This window comes from Ciconia boyciana, chromosome 4 (genome assembly GCF_034638445.1).
Source record: "Ciconia boyciana chromosome 4, ASM3463844v1, whole genome shotgun sequence".
Classification (NCBI taxonomy): Eukaryota; Metazoa; Chordata; class Aves; order Ciconiiformes; family Ciconiidae; genus Ciconia; species Ciconia boyciana.
The window spans coordinates 47,098,983-47,114,649 of record NC_132937.1 but is presented as its reverse complement, the minus strand read 5'-3'; the positions used below and the strand labels follow the sequence as shown (position 1 = coordinate 47,114,649).

Here is a 15,667-nt window from a genome sequence, read left to right as displayed (position 1 = left end):
TACCTGGCAGACAATGCTTTGACTTGTCTCCATGTAGCATCTCTGTCAATGCTACCTCTTAAGAGCTTGCAATAGTAGTTGAGTATTTTTAGCCACTGTCAGCCCTAACTTAGGAGTCCAGTTGGACTCCTAAGAAAGGAGGCCCATTCAGTCCATTACCCTGTGAAGTATCAGCCTCAAGTGCAAACCTCAATCACCTGGCAGGTCAGTACTGTCTTAGCAGTCTAGGGTACTGCTGAAGTAACTTAAATACTTCATGTTCTGGCTGGCAGTAGTAGTGAAACCCACTAAGGCTTCCAACTTAGAAGATATTCTATTTTACTTCAGTGCTAACATAATAATGGAGACCAATACTTTAACTGCTTAATTTTTTTTATTTTTCCCCTCCTCTGCATTTAAGATTTACAGTGGTTTCTTAAAGAGCATTCATACCTGTATACCTCTAAGAGGTAACAGACAAGATTGTTTCAATCTTACATACAAAATTACTTACGTTTACAAATTTTTGGCAATCATAGTAACCCGTTTTTTCCTATTGCCATTGCCCCAATCATTGAAAAAGACAGTGTACAACAACTTACATTTGAAGTATTTCAAAGTGCTTGATAGTGATTTTCCAATAATACTATTTACAAGTGGCCTATACACATATGTACAGGTGTTACAAGTTGTGGCTGGAATATGGCTTTCTATGGAAAGTGCTTTATATTTGGTCAGTGGTGTTACTGACTGACCAATCCAAGGGTTACTGATAAAACGGTAACCACTAAAAGCTGAATTGTTGTGGACAGGTATTTACAGAGTTTGTTGTTAAGCTGTATAAAATAGCTATTTACATAATTGTTCCATACATACAGAAAGTGTCTTCTTTCTTCCAAGAATGGAGGAAGTCTTTCAGCCACAAACCTGGTTACTATCCCCAAAGAGTGTAAGACAAGTGAACTGGAAGCGACTGCTGATCCAGTGTTCACACCATATCATCATCTGTGCTTACAACAGATATCTGTACAAAATAAGTACAAGTTAGCTACAATTGTACTAATAAAAGATACAAAACAATGCATATCATCACTACACAGCATTTTGAAATAGGGGCTAGTTCTGCAGGCTGGTGACCACATCCAGCACTGATTACCCCATCGTGGTATAGGCTAGTAGTTGCCTACTACAACTTTAACCTTGATTAAAAGGCCAAGTTCTCAGCTGACTCAGCCCAGTGGTTTGGCTGCAGCTAGCAGCTTTCAAGAGTAGAGACCTCTCCTAAGCTCAAGTCAGATATCATTTGGCAGTCTTTATGTCTACTCTGAGGATTAACCTGGAGCCTCAGACATGTCAATAGGTTTACTTACTGCAGGGTAGGTGTGTCCTACTGAACCGCTGTGTCTTCCGATATCAATTGTGAGGTCCTCTTCTGTAGTTTTCAGGTAGACAGGATTATCAAAGTTCATGCTCTTCATGTTCTTGTGCTGCCAGTTACGCCACATGAAGTAGCCAGCCACTGCAGCCATCACCAGCAACACTTTAGGAAGAGAAACAGATTGCAAGTATAGAGTAGGGTCAAGCCAAGCTCCTGACAAGAGTGGCTTGTCCCACCACAAGGGGTCCCAAAGGCTAGTGAATGCTGTACTCACAGACAGGAAGAACAGTCCAAGCTGTTGATGTTCCCCCAGCTGCAGCTACTTCAGATGTTGTACCACTGATGTTGAATCCTGCACGAGAATTTGAAGTAGTGAGCTTGCTTACTGGCAGGCTGGCAGACTTTGTCAGATGCAAGCACTTCCCAAGCCCAGAAGCTGCTATCATGTATTAGCTTCCCAGTAACACACTGCAAGAACAGCCTAACAGGCTTCATCCTATATTAGTAGAAAGCTTTTTTTATTGCTTGCCTTCTCTGAGCACTCCTGGGATTTCACAGAACCAATAGGTTCCACACTGTCATAAGTGAACTAATTCTGTTTATCACATGCTCCAGCTGTGGTACTTGTACTACACACACGACCTGGCCTGTGTTCTCTACTTGCATGCAAAGGAGAAAACTTCAAGTAGGCTACTGGGTCAGTTTGCATTTAATTTCTCTAATGTTTAGCAGTCTGAGTTATTGGGACCAGTACCTCCAGGAACTAGTCCAACAGTTGGAGATTTTTCTGTTGTGCTGGTATCTTTAGCCTCAGTGTAAGCCACAGTTGTTCCAGTACCTGAAACTAATTATAGATCAAGAACCCAGTTAATCCTGAAGTTCTGCAATGGCTTAGCTATGAGAGCCATGGTAGTGAATGTTTAGCAAATGGCAGAATGATCATGCAGCTTGTTAGCTTTATTGGAAACACTGACACTAGTTATTTCACTAGCACACCCTCAGCTGAGGGTTTTTGATCAAAAATAATTCCAAGAACAAGGCTAGACAGTTAATCAGGCATGAATTACAGGTATTTAGAGTCATGACAACAGTAAGCCACCCCATTCTTCACTTCATTTTTTCTGAGTAAGATTTTAGTCCCACAAGTTTACTGGTTAGGTACAGTCTTTGATACCTATAGTAACCCTTCAGAGCAGTCACCCGAGGACAGTGTCCTTGCATTGAGTGCTCTAACTGTGGCAGTCAGAATCAACATCCAATACAGTAAGTGGCACTTTGGAGTTTCTAGTTCCACTCCACTGGACAAACAAGTCTGCCATATAGCCAGTGCTCAGGGTAGTGGCAGCAGGCATGTTTGTTTGGACCACAAAAGGAGGTCCAAACAAACTTCCTTGGCCAGCAAGATTAGCCTATCAGCTTTTCAACACTGTATTTATACACTGTAAGGCCATGTTAGTTTATGCCCCTTGTTTTATAAGAAAGGGGCTCAGTATGTTTGCTGTCTGCAGAAAGCCATGGAGGTACAAGGTCTTGTTGCAAATGATGATGATGCAGAAGCCAAGCATGGACTTTGAACAGCACCTGCAGACTTTGAGGGTCAGCTTAACACATGCTAGAAGACCACCCCCTCCAAGATTAATAACATCAGATTAACTCACACAAAGCTGTCAGCCTATACTGCCATATTTGCCTCCAACAGGTTCAGTACCCCTACTCCTTCCCCATCCACCCTGGAAAAGATTTCGGTCATGTTACCATACCTGCACACCTCAGACCATCCTCCTGCAAGAACTGTCCAACAGGACATGCACAGGTGTACTTTGGAGAGTGTTCATTTATCTGAGGAGCAGGGAGGCACAGGTAGCTACAGCCGCCATTTGCCATGTTCTCTTCACACCAGTTCCTACCTGTTGGTACAGCAATTGACAGTGAGCCTTCATACTCCAGGTGTATAGCATAATTATTTGCTCAATAATTGCTCTACTAGAGTTACTTGGCTCTGCAGGTTATAGATTTGTACCTGCTTTGTCTAAGAAAGAGCAATTGCAACTAGATGGTCTCTCAACCCCGTGGGGGGTGCCTACGCTAGAAGCTCCAAGCAGTCAGTAGACAGCTATACAGGGGAGGGATACCATTTGCCACCACCCAAGCAGGGCAGGCTTCTTAGAAGCCTACACTGGCATAACTATAAACTGTATTAGAGCTACCTGAAGGCTGAACAAGTTCATGATACACAATGATGTCCTGTGCATCATTGAGGTTGTTCACCAGGGTAACCAATTCAGATCCAGTAAATTTGTTGGCACCATAGACTGCCTCATTCTCTCCATCAATCCAGTACACACGGTCCTAGAAGACAGAGTCATTGCATCCCATCACCTCTGTGTTGATACCAGCACCATATTGCTAGCCATGTACTAGCAAGATCTTTGACATTACTACAAGAAGTCATTCTTACCTCAAATATTGTTAGAGCAAGAGGATGAGGAAGGAACATATGAGACTTCAGCACAATTCTACGGTCCTGGCCATTCAAGTCCACACTTGACAGCATATGTAGTTTAGAATCGAGCCAGTACAGACGGCTTTTTACAAGATCTAGGAGGAAAAGCCCCAAAGATATTTACTATCTACATCGAGAAAACGTCCAAAGCCTCCTGCAAAAGTTGAAACACCCAGAGGTTCAAGAATAGTTGCAGTGTTGCCCTAGTTTCTTACCATACCAAGATGCAGAAGGCTGCTGCAGTGCTGCCTAAGTGGCCTGTGCCTCAACTATAATAGAGCAGTGCAAGAAAAGTTACCATTTCAGTATCTGAGAAGTGCTACCTGTGCCTGTTGCAGTGTCTCCAGGCATGCAGGAACTTCTCATTCTCAGAAGCTGAAAACAGTTCTCTGAAGGATGACCTTGGCTTTTGTAGCAAACAAATTGCTAAAGCTCCAAAATACCTCTGGCACAGACACAAGTTCAACATACCTAGAGCAATTCCATTAGGCCACTGGATTTCTGTTGTCACAAGCTGCTGTCTGTCAAATCCATTCATTCCTGCTTTTTCAATTTTTGCTGGCTCACCCCAGTCTGACCAGTACATAAAGCTGTGAAGCAGAATTTATGTTGTATGATGCACTATAGTACTGTGTAGTATCACTCTTAATTATGACCAATAACTAACAAAGACTACCCAAGCCAGTTATCAGGACATGGATTAGCTGATAGGTCTGCTCTTTTAAGAGAACCAGGACAAATACTCACCCAGAGAGAGGATCTACAGCAATAGAAGCTGGCTCTCTCAGCTCAGACAGAAACAAAACCTTTCTTTTTGTGCCATCTAGGCTAGCCACTGAAATGGTCTTTGCAGTTGAGTCAGACCAGTAGATGTTCTTATAAACCCAGTCAACAGCAATTCCTGCAGGGCTCTGTATGTTGTCCAGGATTCTGATGTGTGTTCCAACTTTGTCACGGGTATCAATAGAGGCACTGGAAGACAAGAATTACTTGCTCTCAACCCCTTCCTCCACAGATACTACCATTTGGCATGCCTCAGCAAATACTGCACACAGATCTCAGGCAGACAATGTAGAAGATGCACTTGTGACCTTCCACAGAGTGCCTTTTGTACAATTGTAGCAGCAGTTACTAGGAAGTGCAATAGGCATACACATTGCTAGTTGTGGGAATTTGCATCTACTGTGTCTTCAGGACATCAGGAATCTAGTTCTCATCACCAGAGCCTAGAGAAGTATATTGGGTAAAATGTGGGATCATTTAGGGGAGCACACTAGGGTTCAGAAGTTGAGTCCATTTACCTGAAGATTGCTTTTTGGCTGAAGTCAGCCCAGTAAAGCTTTTGCTCAGCAATATCAGCATCTAGAGCTACAGTGTTTCTTAGCTGCTCTACTAGCTGAATGTACTCTTTCCTCTCAAGGCCAATCTTCCTGATATCCCGGCGGTTGGTGAAAATTAAACATGGTTCTTTCCCTGTGAAAAGAGTGTAAGTGTTATCTGTACTTCTAGACATGCAGTCACATACTGTTCTTTTATGAAAAGTTTTTAAGAGTCATTATATTTAGTATTTGCCATTCCACACTTGCTAGTGGATGCCCACAGAGGTCTTGGCTTTACCATACCTCATCCTTTTCTCCCTCCACAACTTGATGGGGAGGGTCCTCCTCCCCAGGGAGCAGACATAAGCAGTTTATGTCAGGCAGCTTTAAGTACTGTATCATGGCATCATTCAAAGTGTTAGGAATGTTCAGGTCTGTACAAGTTATATTGATAACAGCACAACAAGTGTCAAAAACACAATAGCATAAACAGTACATCACTTGCTACCTCATTTTAAAGTGGGGATATAGAAGTCTTATGCCAATACTCACCCACTGCCTTGCACACCCCAGTAGCAAGATCCATCTGATAGCCACGGCTACATTCACATTTGTAGCCCCCTTTCAAGTTGATACAGATTTGACTGCAGATACCAGGGTTCTGGCATTCATCAATATCTGTAAAGACAACAATTCAATTTGTTCTCATCCCCAATACCATCAGTAGGATCCATGTTAACCTACTTGATACTTGCCTCCACAGGTTCTCCTGTCTATAAGCTCAAACCCAGCTGGACAGTCACATTCATAGCCAATAATGAGATCTCTGCAGATATGAGAGCATCCACCATTGTTCACCAGACATTCATTTATGTCTAGAAAAGAAGAACTGGTCACTTCTGAGACAGCACACATTTAGTCTTAAAGTCTTAGTCAAAGTGCTTTACCAGATACCCATCCATTTTCTAATGATGCCTGCCACATCTGATAAGCCACTCTGGCACTTGAAGTCACATGCAAGAGACTCTCCCCAAACTCCTATTTGTTCAGCTATCAGCATGTTACTTGTGTTACAAGTTGGCAGCAGCAAAGATTGAGGCTTCTGGAAGTTTCAGAGTTTGTAATGCCTTTTCAAGTGCCTTCTGGCCATGGAGAAGTCATCCCAACAGCCAGTTTGGCAAGGATAAAACTAGCCTATTGACTAGGCTGCTCTTGGTTGTTTGTTTTCCACCAAGAAGGTGCAGATGGGCATTCCAGACTAGCATCTGACAGCTCAGAGACTGTATCCAAGTATGTCTAGTGGTCAGCACTGTGTAAGGAGTTTGTTCACTTACTACACTCCTTGAGGGGCTCATCACTCCAGTCCTTGCAGTCTCTCTGCTGGTTACACACTTTATTGACATCTATGCATTCTCCACTTCTGCACTTGAATTTTCCAGGTCCAGAGCACTGAATAACTGAGATAAGACTGTGAGGGCAACTACCAGCTTCAACAGACATTCTGCAAAGACTTTATTATTGTTTAGTTCCACACTTACCATTGTTACAACTTGCTTCATCAGTGCCATCTAGACAGTCTCTCACACCATTGCACTGCCTACTCCCATGGATGCAGTTCCCATCTTCACATCTGAACTGGTCTGGTCTGCAGGTCCGAGAAGCTGAGGACACAGCCATTACAGACTTAAACTCCTGAGGTATGCTGAAGGAAAAAAAATAAAACAGGAGCCAACCAGCACCTCCTAGAGAAGGACCAAGTTAACTTACGGCAGTTGATTTCATCACTTCCATCCTTGCAGTCAGGATCTCCATCACAGCGCCACTTTTTGTGGATACATTCACCTGAGCCACATTGCACCTCACTGGCAGAGCACTTCACAGGAGGTGCAGGCTGGCGGCCACATTGCTCTACAGATTCATCCGAGTGGTCAGAGCAGTCAGCATCATCATCACACACCCAGCTGATGGGGATGCAAGTGGAGCTCTTGCACTGGAACTCATTAACTCCACAGGTAGGAGGTGCACACTCCAGCTCATCACTGCCATCACTGCAGTCATCTTGACCATTGCAGACAAAGCTCTTGGAAATACACTGCCCACTGCTGCATGTGAACTCTGCCGGACTACAAGTCACATTGCCTGGAGTAACAGGAGTAAAAGAGATTAGCAGATTATCATAAGAAGGCAGACCCTTGTTTGAAGGTGCTTTGCAGGTTCTTCATCAGCTGTTAGCTGACAGATCAGCATCCTGTATAAGGCTCTAGGAGAACCTAACTGACCACCTACAGGACACTTGGGCCCCACATAGACTGTCCTCCTTGCCTTTGTATGTTATGAGTGAGAGGCATCAATTTTGAGCTACTCAGTGAAAATAACCTCCTTCTGAAGCAGCTAGGCTGTTCTGCTTCAGAGTGCGAGCCTTTCAGAAAACAGGCTCAAACCCTGTGAACCAGAGACAGAAGGTAAGAGAATTGCTAACTCTAGAGTACAGACTGAGATTAAGGTAGCCAGATGGTCAGCATGCACTGTAGTTTGAAATTGAAGTGTTTTATGCTGGTCCCCAGGACAGTAGTGGCCCATTTGCCTGGACCACTGGGGATAACAGATCAAGATCTTGCACCAGTTGATTCTGTGGTATTAAGCACACCCACACAACTTACACCAGGACAAATTATGCTGGTTTAATAGCAATGTAGCTAGCAGCTCAGTATGCCTAGGCTGATAGTTTTATCAGCTTCATTAGACATGCTGTCTGTAGATTTACTTGTCAGATTAAGGCATTTGTTTGCTGAGTAAGGCAGCAACTCCACAGACACATCGCAGAAGTCTGGAGATCTGTGTTTCATTAGCCCATCCAGGTAAGGTGGCTCTGATGGAAACCAGCCCTCTGGCTTTGGTTACAGCAAATTTGTCTCAGAACACCTCAGACAACTCATATGTATGCAAGTTCATTAGAACAAGCCAGGAATGCTGCATTCTAATGCTGGCAGTGGCAGCTTCACTTGCGTACCGGCCTGAAGTTGCCCCCCAGCACCTGAAACCTAGCTTCCCTAGTCTGCACTTACAGACAAGCACACAGAATACTCCAGGACAGGGCTATAAAGCAGATAGGCTGTGCCCTTGGCTACAAGTCACTACTACATTTTTAGGAGACCATTTGTTAATGTAAGCAGCAACTAGAGTTACCTGTTGAGAAACTCCACAGAGAATGAATTCTGATGGTTTGTCTGACATGTGACTAAGCCTATGGCCATGGCCAAAATTAGCCAGAGACCAAGGACAGATGTCGAATAGCTTATATTGCTGTAGTTCATAACTTAGCAGGACAGCGAAGTGTTAGAACAAGTCTGCTTTGTTAAGCAGGCTGCAATACAAGATGAATGTAGGTTTAAGGAGATATTGATACTATGAGAAATTTATTTTCCCAGGTATACTGCCCAGCTAGCTCCTTTCCAGACAAGTCAATTTCAAATAGAGTTATGCAGCCACTGTTTCTTCCCTTACCACAATTCTCTTCATCTTCTCCACTGTCACAGTCTTTTTCACCATCACATTTCCAGGACACTGGGATACACTGGGTTGACTGAGGACCACAGCTGATTTCATTTACCCGGCATGTTCTCATATCTATTGAAAAAAGTTTAAGTTCAATTTAAGACTTCCGAAATTTAAGAGCTACTGATCTTGGGTTTTAGCAGTTGTGCTGAAAGTTGAGACTGAGAGGCTTCAGCTCTGGACAAAGTTGCAGTTAATTAGATGCCAGCATCCATCTAAGTTGATGGCTCCGCCATGGAAGAGGTTACACTAGTTTGTAGCGTTCAGTAAAAAAGATGCTTCCAGCTCCTAATAGATTAGTATTTTAAGAGTATCTTTGTAGTGGTAGTTTTGTGATTGCACACCAGTTACACTGTAGAAGCTTGAGCTATAACACATAGTAGTAGGCAGGAGTAATACCAAAGTGCAGTAGGACTTGGGGCTGAAGTATTCCTCAGTGTGGATCCTATTGATACAGAGAAATGAAGCTTCACAGATCTATATTCCTTGACTAGTTGCCACACTTAAGACTGGGGTTGCTAGCTGCAAGACCTCAGTCAAGCCTCTGCACTTCTGCTTCCCACCCCACAACATGTAGTCAGTCACTCAGTTCCCACACTAGCTCTGATTATCTTGCAAAGTAGTTGTCTTGGAGGACAGTGATCACTTGGTGAACAAGCCACAGTAACGGTCAGGCCTGCCATGTTGTGCTTGCTGCTTCTGACTGTCAGTAAAACCTTGTACTTGCGATCTGTTACCTGGTGCATGTGCAAAGTCCCCACTCAGTTCTACATCTTTTTAAGCAGTAAAAAGTCTGTCAAGACCCTGATGTGGCCAAAGCCAAGCTAGCACTTAGGAAGGTCCTCTCCAAGAGAAGAAGTTCATCCTTCCTTTCGGAGGAGAGCCGGGCTGCAAGCAGGCAAGAAGTCAAAATGCTACTCCGCGCAGGCTTGCCTGCACCAACAAGCCAGGCTCACTTACGGCACAGTTCAGCACTCTCGTCAGACCCATCCTCACAGTCCGGATCCCCATCACACTGCCATCTGTTAGGCACACACTGACCACTGATGCACACAAAATCAGATTCAGCACACGTCTTCTTCACTGCAAGGGAGAAGGACAGACACTTGTTTAGAGACCAGAGCTTAGCTTGTTTGTTGCAGCTAGAGATAAGCTGCCTTGCTCTAGGCAAGTGATGCAATATCCTTAGTTCTTGGATGTCTGGAGTCATCCTCCACCAGTCTAATGACAGCGCTGTTTAACACTTCCTAGAGAGTTATGCTGTGCACAGAGAAACATTGATCTTCCTGTAAGCAGGCACGGAAAGACTGCTAGTGTTAAGGGATACTGTGCTGCTAGAATAGCTGCTGCTTTGAACACACTTCAGTTAAAAGGTCTATTGATATTAATATTCAGGTTTTGAACTCTGAGTTTATTATCAAAGCATTTGATTTGTCATTACAGAAGCATGGTACTATCTAACACTAAGGTAACAGTTTAGGTCTGCTTGAGTAGACTGGCAGTTCAACCACACCAGTGTTGGATATTGATTCTGTTTTGCCTCATCTCTAAGTACATCTAGTCATCCACCTTGGCCTCCCCGTCTGCTTAAGCAAGAGTTGTTAGCCAAAGCTAAACTTAGTGTTTACAGGAGACTCAGCAGAATCACTTTCACACATAAAACAGAGCATTTAACCATGGAATAGCCAACAGCTAAGTGCTAATGGCAAATAGTCTCTACTATGTCTTCAAGCAACAACTGAGAACAGGCTTGCATTCTGTTTTTGACAGTCACCACCGTTGCAAATGAAGTGTTTTGGTCATAAGCTTTTCTCTGTCACCAATTCCAGGAGACTTTCATAGCGCTCAGGAAAGTTCAACTGCCTCAGATGGATATAAGGCATCAAGATAGCTCCCCAGTTGTTCTAGGTAATTTGTCCTCTACTCTGTTTTCTGACTGTCAGAAGTGCTGGACAGTATAAGCATCTCTCCAGCTATCCACTGTTAAGCCCCCACTGCCAACTAGGAAGTACTACTACAGAAGTATTATTTTGATTACTTACCACAAGCAGTCTCATCACTGCCATCTGAACAGTCTTCATCACCATCACATTTCCAGAGTAAAGGAATACAGCGTCCATTACTACATGGGAACTGGGATTCCTCACACTTTGCTCTTGCACCTGCAGTGAAAAAAGGAACTTAAGGCCTGATACTGTTTAGCAATACTTTCTTGCTTTCTCCTACTGCTGATCAAGTTACCCAGCTTAATAAACAGCATAACATCAACATGAAACCAGATCTGAGCTCCAAATCTTTGTAGTCACCTTACTCAATCATGAAAGCAGAGCCAGAAGCTTTCCTTCACAGTACAAGTGCAGAGCTTAAGCATGACGACAGTCCACCTGCCAGACAACAGTAAACCAGCTTCAGTGTTGTTCTTACTGAGTTTTTCTTTTCAAGGCAGGGTCAAGTTTGCAAGGCAGAGGGATGCATGCACACAATGACTTCTGCTGTCTAGCGCCTATCATTGCACTCTCAAAACTCTTCAAACTTTAAGCAAACTGGGTTTAAACTTGACTAATGTCAAGCTGGATTAGCATTTCAGCACTCTGCTGCTAACACATTACAGCAGAATCCCCAAGATGTCTGTAAAGATAGCTTAGATATCTGCTCTGTAGTTAAACAACAAGTTTTCATGATTTAAGTTACTCCTTAAACAAGGGCACCCAGAAACATTCCTTAGTATACACAAAAAAAAGTGTGATTACTTATCTGGATCTTGCTTATTAAAGCTAGATCAAGTGTGATGCTAAGCAAGCAAGATAATTTATCACTTCCTTCTGGAATCAAGTCTGTTGTCTCCCAACTGATAACAGTCTTGATTTGTTGGTACACTCAAGTAAGGTACTGCTTTCTGCATGGTGCTTAGAGTTAGACTGCATTTTCCAGACTACCTTCAGCTCTAAAACTGTGTGACCCCATCCCTCAAGGGAACCTACTTTGTCTTGAAGTCGTGGTATAACTGTCACTAAAAGCAGCAACCTGCTTCTTCAGCAGCTAAGCCAGAGCTGTTCCATGTAATACATGCAGGCAAGTGTGTAAGCTCATGCATTAGTACTGGCTGCACATGTCTACAGTATGATGCAAGACTCCTGCTCCTCCTTGGTTTATTGCATCATTTAGTGGAGGTGCTTCATCTTGGCATTCCAGGGCTCAAAGGGCATCGAATTTTAGTAGAACATTACTTGGGTTTTTTTTATATGTTTGCATGTGTATGACATGCAAAATGCAAACCAGTTTCCAAGTGGAAGGAAGCTATTCAGCCATTTCACATTATATTGGGCAGCCATCAGGCACTAGGCAATGGCAAAACCCTGGACAGAGTATAAGCAAGGACAACATGGGCTATTTTACCTGCTGAGTGTCTCATGTAAATTCATGCTAGAAGTCAAGGATTTGAAACAGCAGCTTATTGAGCTCTTCTAATGTTTTAGCAGTCTTACTCATTGAGTAAAACACTAACTTACTTGTCAGACAGAGTAAAGCCATAACAACTTATTTCATGGGAACTGTGTTCAAAGACTGCCAAAAAAGTGAACATCAGCTCTTGTACTCTGTATTTCCATTCCTCCTTTCCTTTTCAGGATGGAGTTACACCAGCACGCACTTTCTAACAGCATGGTTTTGTAAAGCTACTACTATTTGGCCAAGAGCTGTCAAACAAGTAGCTTGCCTTGTGCTAGAAGGCCTAGCCCAGCCAGCTTAGAGAAGGTGCAGAAGCCACAGATATCAGCTTGCTGTAAGCCTGACATCACCTTGGTGTCCAGTAACCTCTAACAGAAGTAGCCTTCTGCTTGCAAGCCTTGGTCATGTGTTATTCCAGTTACTACCATACTATCACCTAAAATATGCAACAACTGACTCCTGCTAGTTTTGAGACATTCTCATCCAGGCTTTCAGAGTGAGAACAGTCAACCTTTCCCAAAATAGCACACTAGAGATATTAGACTAAGCCTGCCACTCAGGAGATCCCAAAATAACTGCACAGTCCTTAGTTACTCTATTTCAAGCTAGAATAACCAGAAAAGGCTTGCTAAGACTGCCTAGTACATTGTGACTTACAAACATAACATCACTTTGACCAAATGCTACAGGGAACCTACATACAAGGCTAAATGAAATGGTAACTGAGCTTGGAGTAACAGCTATAACTTTACAATTACAACCCTTACAACAAGCCATTCCAATAAGGTATCATCACTTCTGCAGCTGATATCAAGTGAAGTGGCAGAGCAACTGCTTTTGTTAGCCCACAAACAGGTAAAGAACTGACAGCACCTAACACCCACACAGGTACACAAAGGTAAAGGTCATCATCTGTTGCTACTCCTGAAGATAGACTCTAAAGGCCACTTGGAGTGACCTCCAGTTAAGACAAAGGTTAGTTCCAGCCACTAACTAACTGTGGTCCCCTGTCTTACACCAAGCACAGTTCTGCAAGGCCAGGTAACCATTTAGTCATGACCCTACCAGTCTAATCCACTGCTATTTGAAGCAACAGTCATACCTCAGTTGCAGCTTCAGTCACTAGACACTTAATGATTTTTACATCAGCATCAATTAGCTACTAATTCAAAGCTTCTCTTACTGTGCTACTCATACACCAGAAGCACCTTCACACCTTTTCTCCTTCTTGGGATAAGGCTTAGGCAAAAGATGTAGAGAACCAGAACTTCACAGGCTGTGATTGCCAACACATAATATTTTACTGTTCCCCAGGTAACTACTTACTAGAAGTTGGCTCATAAGCAGCAATGTGTGCAGGGTGAAGGAGCACAGTTACAATGATTACCCAAGTTAAACTAGCTTTCTCCGTATCTCTGCTGTCACTGTTTGTCTCAGCCCCTTAAGCAAGTTGTCAGATTACTTGTCTGAGCAGCCTCAAACATGTGACACTTGCGTGCTGTCATCTGACACCAAGTCCCAGAAAAGCTTGCAACAGTGATTGGGAAACCTTTCAAGAGCTCATACAGGAACTAGCTTAGACTCCCCCCAGACCCTGACAACTGCAACTACTAGTAGGAGAGAGCTGGTGGGGCCACTAAGTCAAACTGAGGGAAGAATCAGACTAACTTGGTGGACTAGAGTTGCCCTCCACCGCATATCTCTTGTGACTACAGTGCACGAGCAGTGCACTGCGCACACTGTAGTCTTTCTGACTACAGTGCGCTAGCAGTTCCAGTGCCAGCCAGCTTGGTCCTTCATACTACAGCTGTTTAATCATGTCTGTTGTAGACTGGATATGGGAGCAATCCACATGACCGGGAATTGACGAGTGCCTAGGCAGACATTTCCCCTCTTCCTCTTTGTACGAGGACTGGATGCAACAATCCCCTGGCTGGGCTCTACCTGACAGACCCAGTGTCTGAATACTGCACGCAGGTAGGACTACAAGGTCCGACTACCTTTAAGTATACTTCGCCAACACAGTCAAGATCTGACACTTCGGCCTACTTTAGGGCACTAGTCAGGAGATTAAGAGCCATACAACAACGCAGACATAAATTGCCCATCTCCCATCTAGAAGGGTAGCCTGGACCTCAGTTTCTGAAGGAAGAAAGGAGTCAGCCAATTGATTACTACCTCCACCCAAGAGGAAAATATTTTTAATTGACCATCCAATCGGCTTAATGTGCAGGCCCCTCTGCCATAGGGGTAACAGCTTCTACACTGGGAGGCAACCCTGGAGCTCACCACGAGCAGAGCTACCAGTGCGAGTCCAGCCCGCAAGAAGGTATCCGGCGCTGGCAAGACTCAACCTTGCCACCAGGTGGAGATCCCTTACAGCGGTTACCGTTGCCCTGAACACCAGGGCCATGCCAATGCTGCTGGACGCCACAAAGCCAAACTTGCACAGTAGTTTGACAGCACCATAACGCCACGGGCTCAACCTTGCCACCAGGTGGAGATCCCTTACGGTGGTTACCATTGCCCTGAACACCAGGGCCATGCCAGTGCTGCTGGATGCCACAAAGCCAAACTCGCACAGTAGTTTGACAGCACCATAACGCCACAGGCTTTCCAAGGACTCCTCTTCCTTCCTCCACGACAAAGCCTCAGTCCTCCCCGACCCCCCGGTAAGCCCCAGGCACGCAGACCCTCCCCTCAGCACCACGCAGCGCGCACGAAATCAAGCCCCCCGCGGGGCACCCGGGTCGCTCCCAGAAGAGGTGCTCCCCGGGCGGGGAAGGGCCGGCCGGGCAGGGGCTCAGGCCCACCCTCACCGGCCCTGCGCGCCGCCCGGGGCCCGGCGGGGAAGGCACCGCCTTCCCCAGCAAGACGGGCGGCGGGGCAGACCCCGGCGGCAGCGCTCCCCTGTCGCCCCGGGAGCCCGGGCCCGCCCCGGCGGCCCCTCTGCGGAGACCCGCTCTCCCCCGCCGTAGCGCGCAAGCAGCCTGAGAGACCGGGGAAAAAAAAATAAATAAAAGGGTGGTGGGGAAAGAAATTATCGCGGGGGCGGCGGCGGGAGCAGCCCCGGCCGTGCGCGCCCCAGCCCCCCGGGCCCCGCACTCACCGTCGGCGGCAGCGCGCAGGCAGCTGAGGGCGAGTAGCAGGCACAGCGCCCAGCAGCACGGGACCGCCCGCCGTCCCGCACCGCGCCCGGGGCCGCCGCCAGCCGCCGCGGCGGCGGCGCTCGGGTCTCCGCGCTGCCGGTCCGACCGCATCGCCGCGCCGGGGACGGGGAGGGGGGGGGGAGAGAGAGAGGGAGGGAGGGAGGGAGGAAGGAAGGGAGAGAGAGAGACAGAGAGAGACAGAGGGAAGCCAGGCGGGCGGACAGGCGCCGCGGTCAGAGAGGAGAGGAGGAGAAAAGAAGAGGAGGAGAAGAGGAGAGGAGGAGAGGAGGGAGACGGAGACATGCACGGGGGGAAGGGTGTCCCTGCGGCGCTCTTA

At 45.6% G+C, this 15,667-nt stretch overlaps 1 protein-coding gene across 2 annotated transcripts; it reads right to left on the bottom strand.

Moving 5' to 3' along the window:
• Window positions 1-365: 365 nt before the first annotated feature.
• Window positions 366-15,666, bottom strand: VLDLR (very low density lipoprotein receptor). Of its 2 annotated transcripts, XM_072859678.1 has the most exons (19): window positions 15,291-15,666; window positions 10,777-10,896; window positions 9,695-9,817; window positions 8,684-8,806; window positions 6,947-7,318; window positions 6,718-6,840; window positions 6,514-6,636; window positions 5,935-6,054; window positions 5,732-5,857; window positions 5,162-5,333; window positions 4,608-4,832; window positions 4,332-4,450; window positions 3,816-3,955; window positions 3,565-3,706; window positions 3,118-3,264; window positions 2,112-2,201; window positions 1,632-1,709; window positions 1,350-1,519; window positions 366-1,003 (listed from the first exon to the last, which is right to left on the bottom strand). In XM_072859678.1, exons 1-19 carry the CDS (start codon window positions 15,631-15,633, stop codon window positions 968-970), a joined length of 2,892 nt encoding a protein of 963 aa, XP_072715779.1. In that variant the 5' UTR covers window positions 15,634-15,666; the 3' UTR covers window positions 366-967. The 2 variants fall into 2 exon arrangements, with proteins under 2 accessions (XP_072715779.1, XP_072715780.1); XM_072859679.1 differs by lacking the exon at window positions 2,112-2,201.
• Between the last annotated feature and the right edge of the window lies 1 nt (window position 15,667).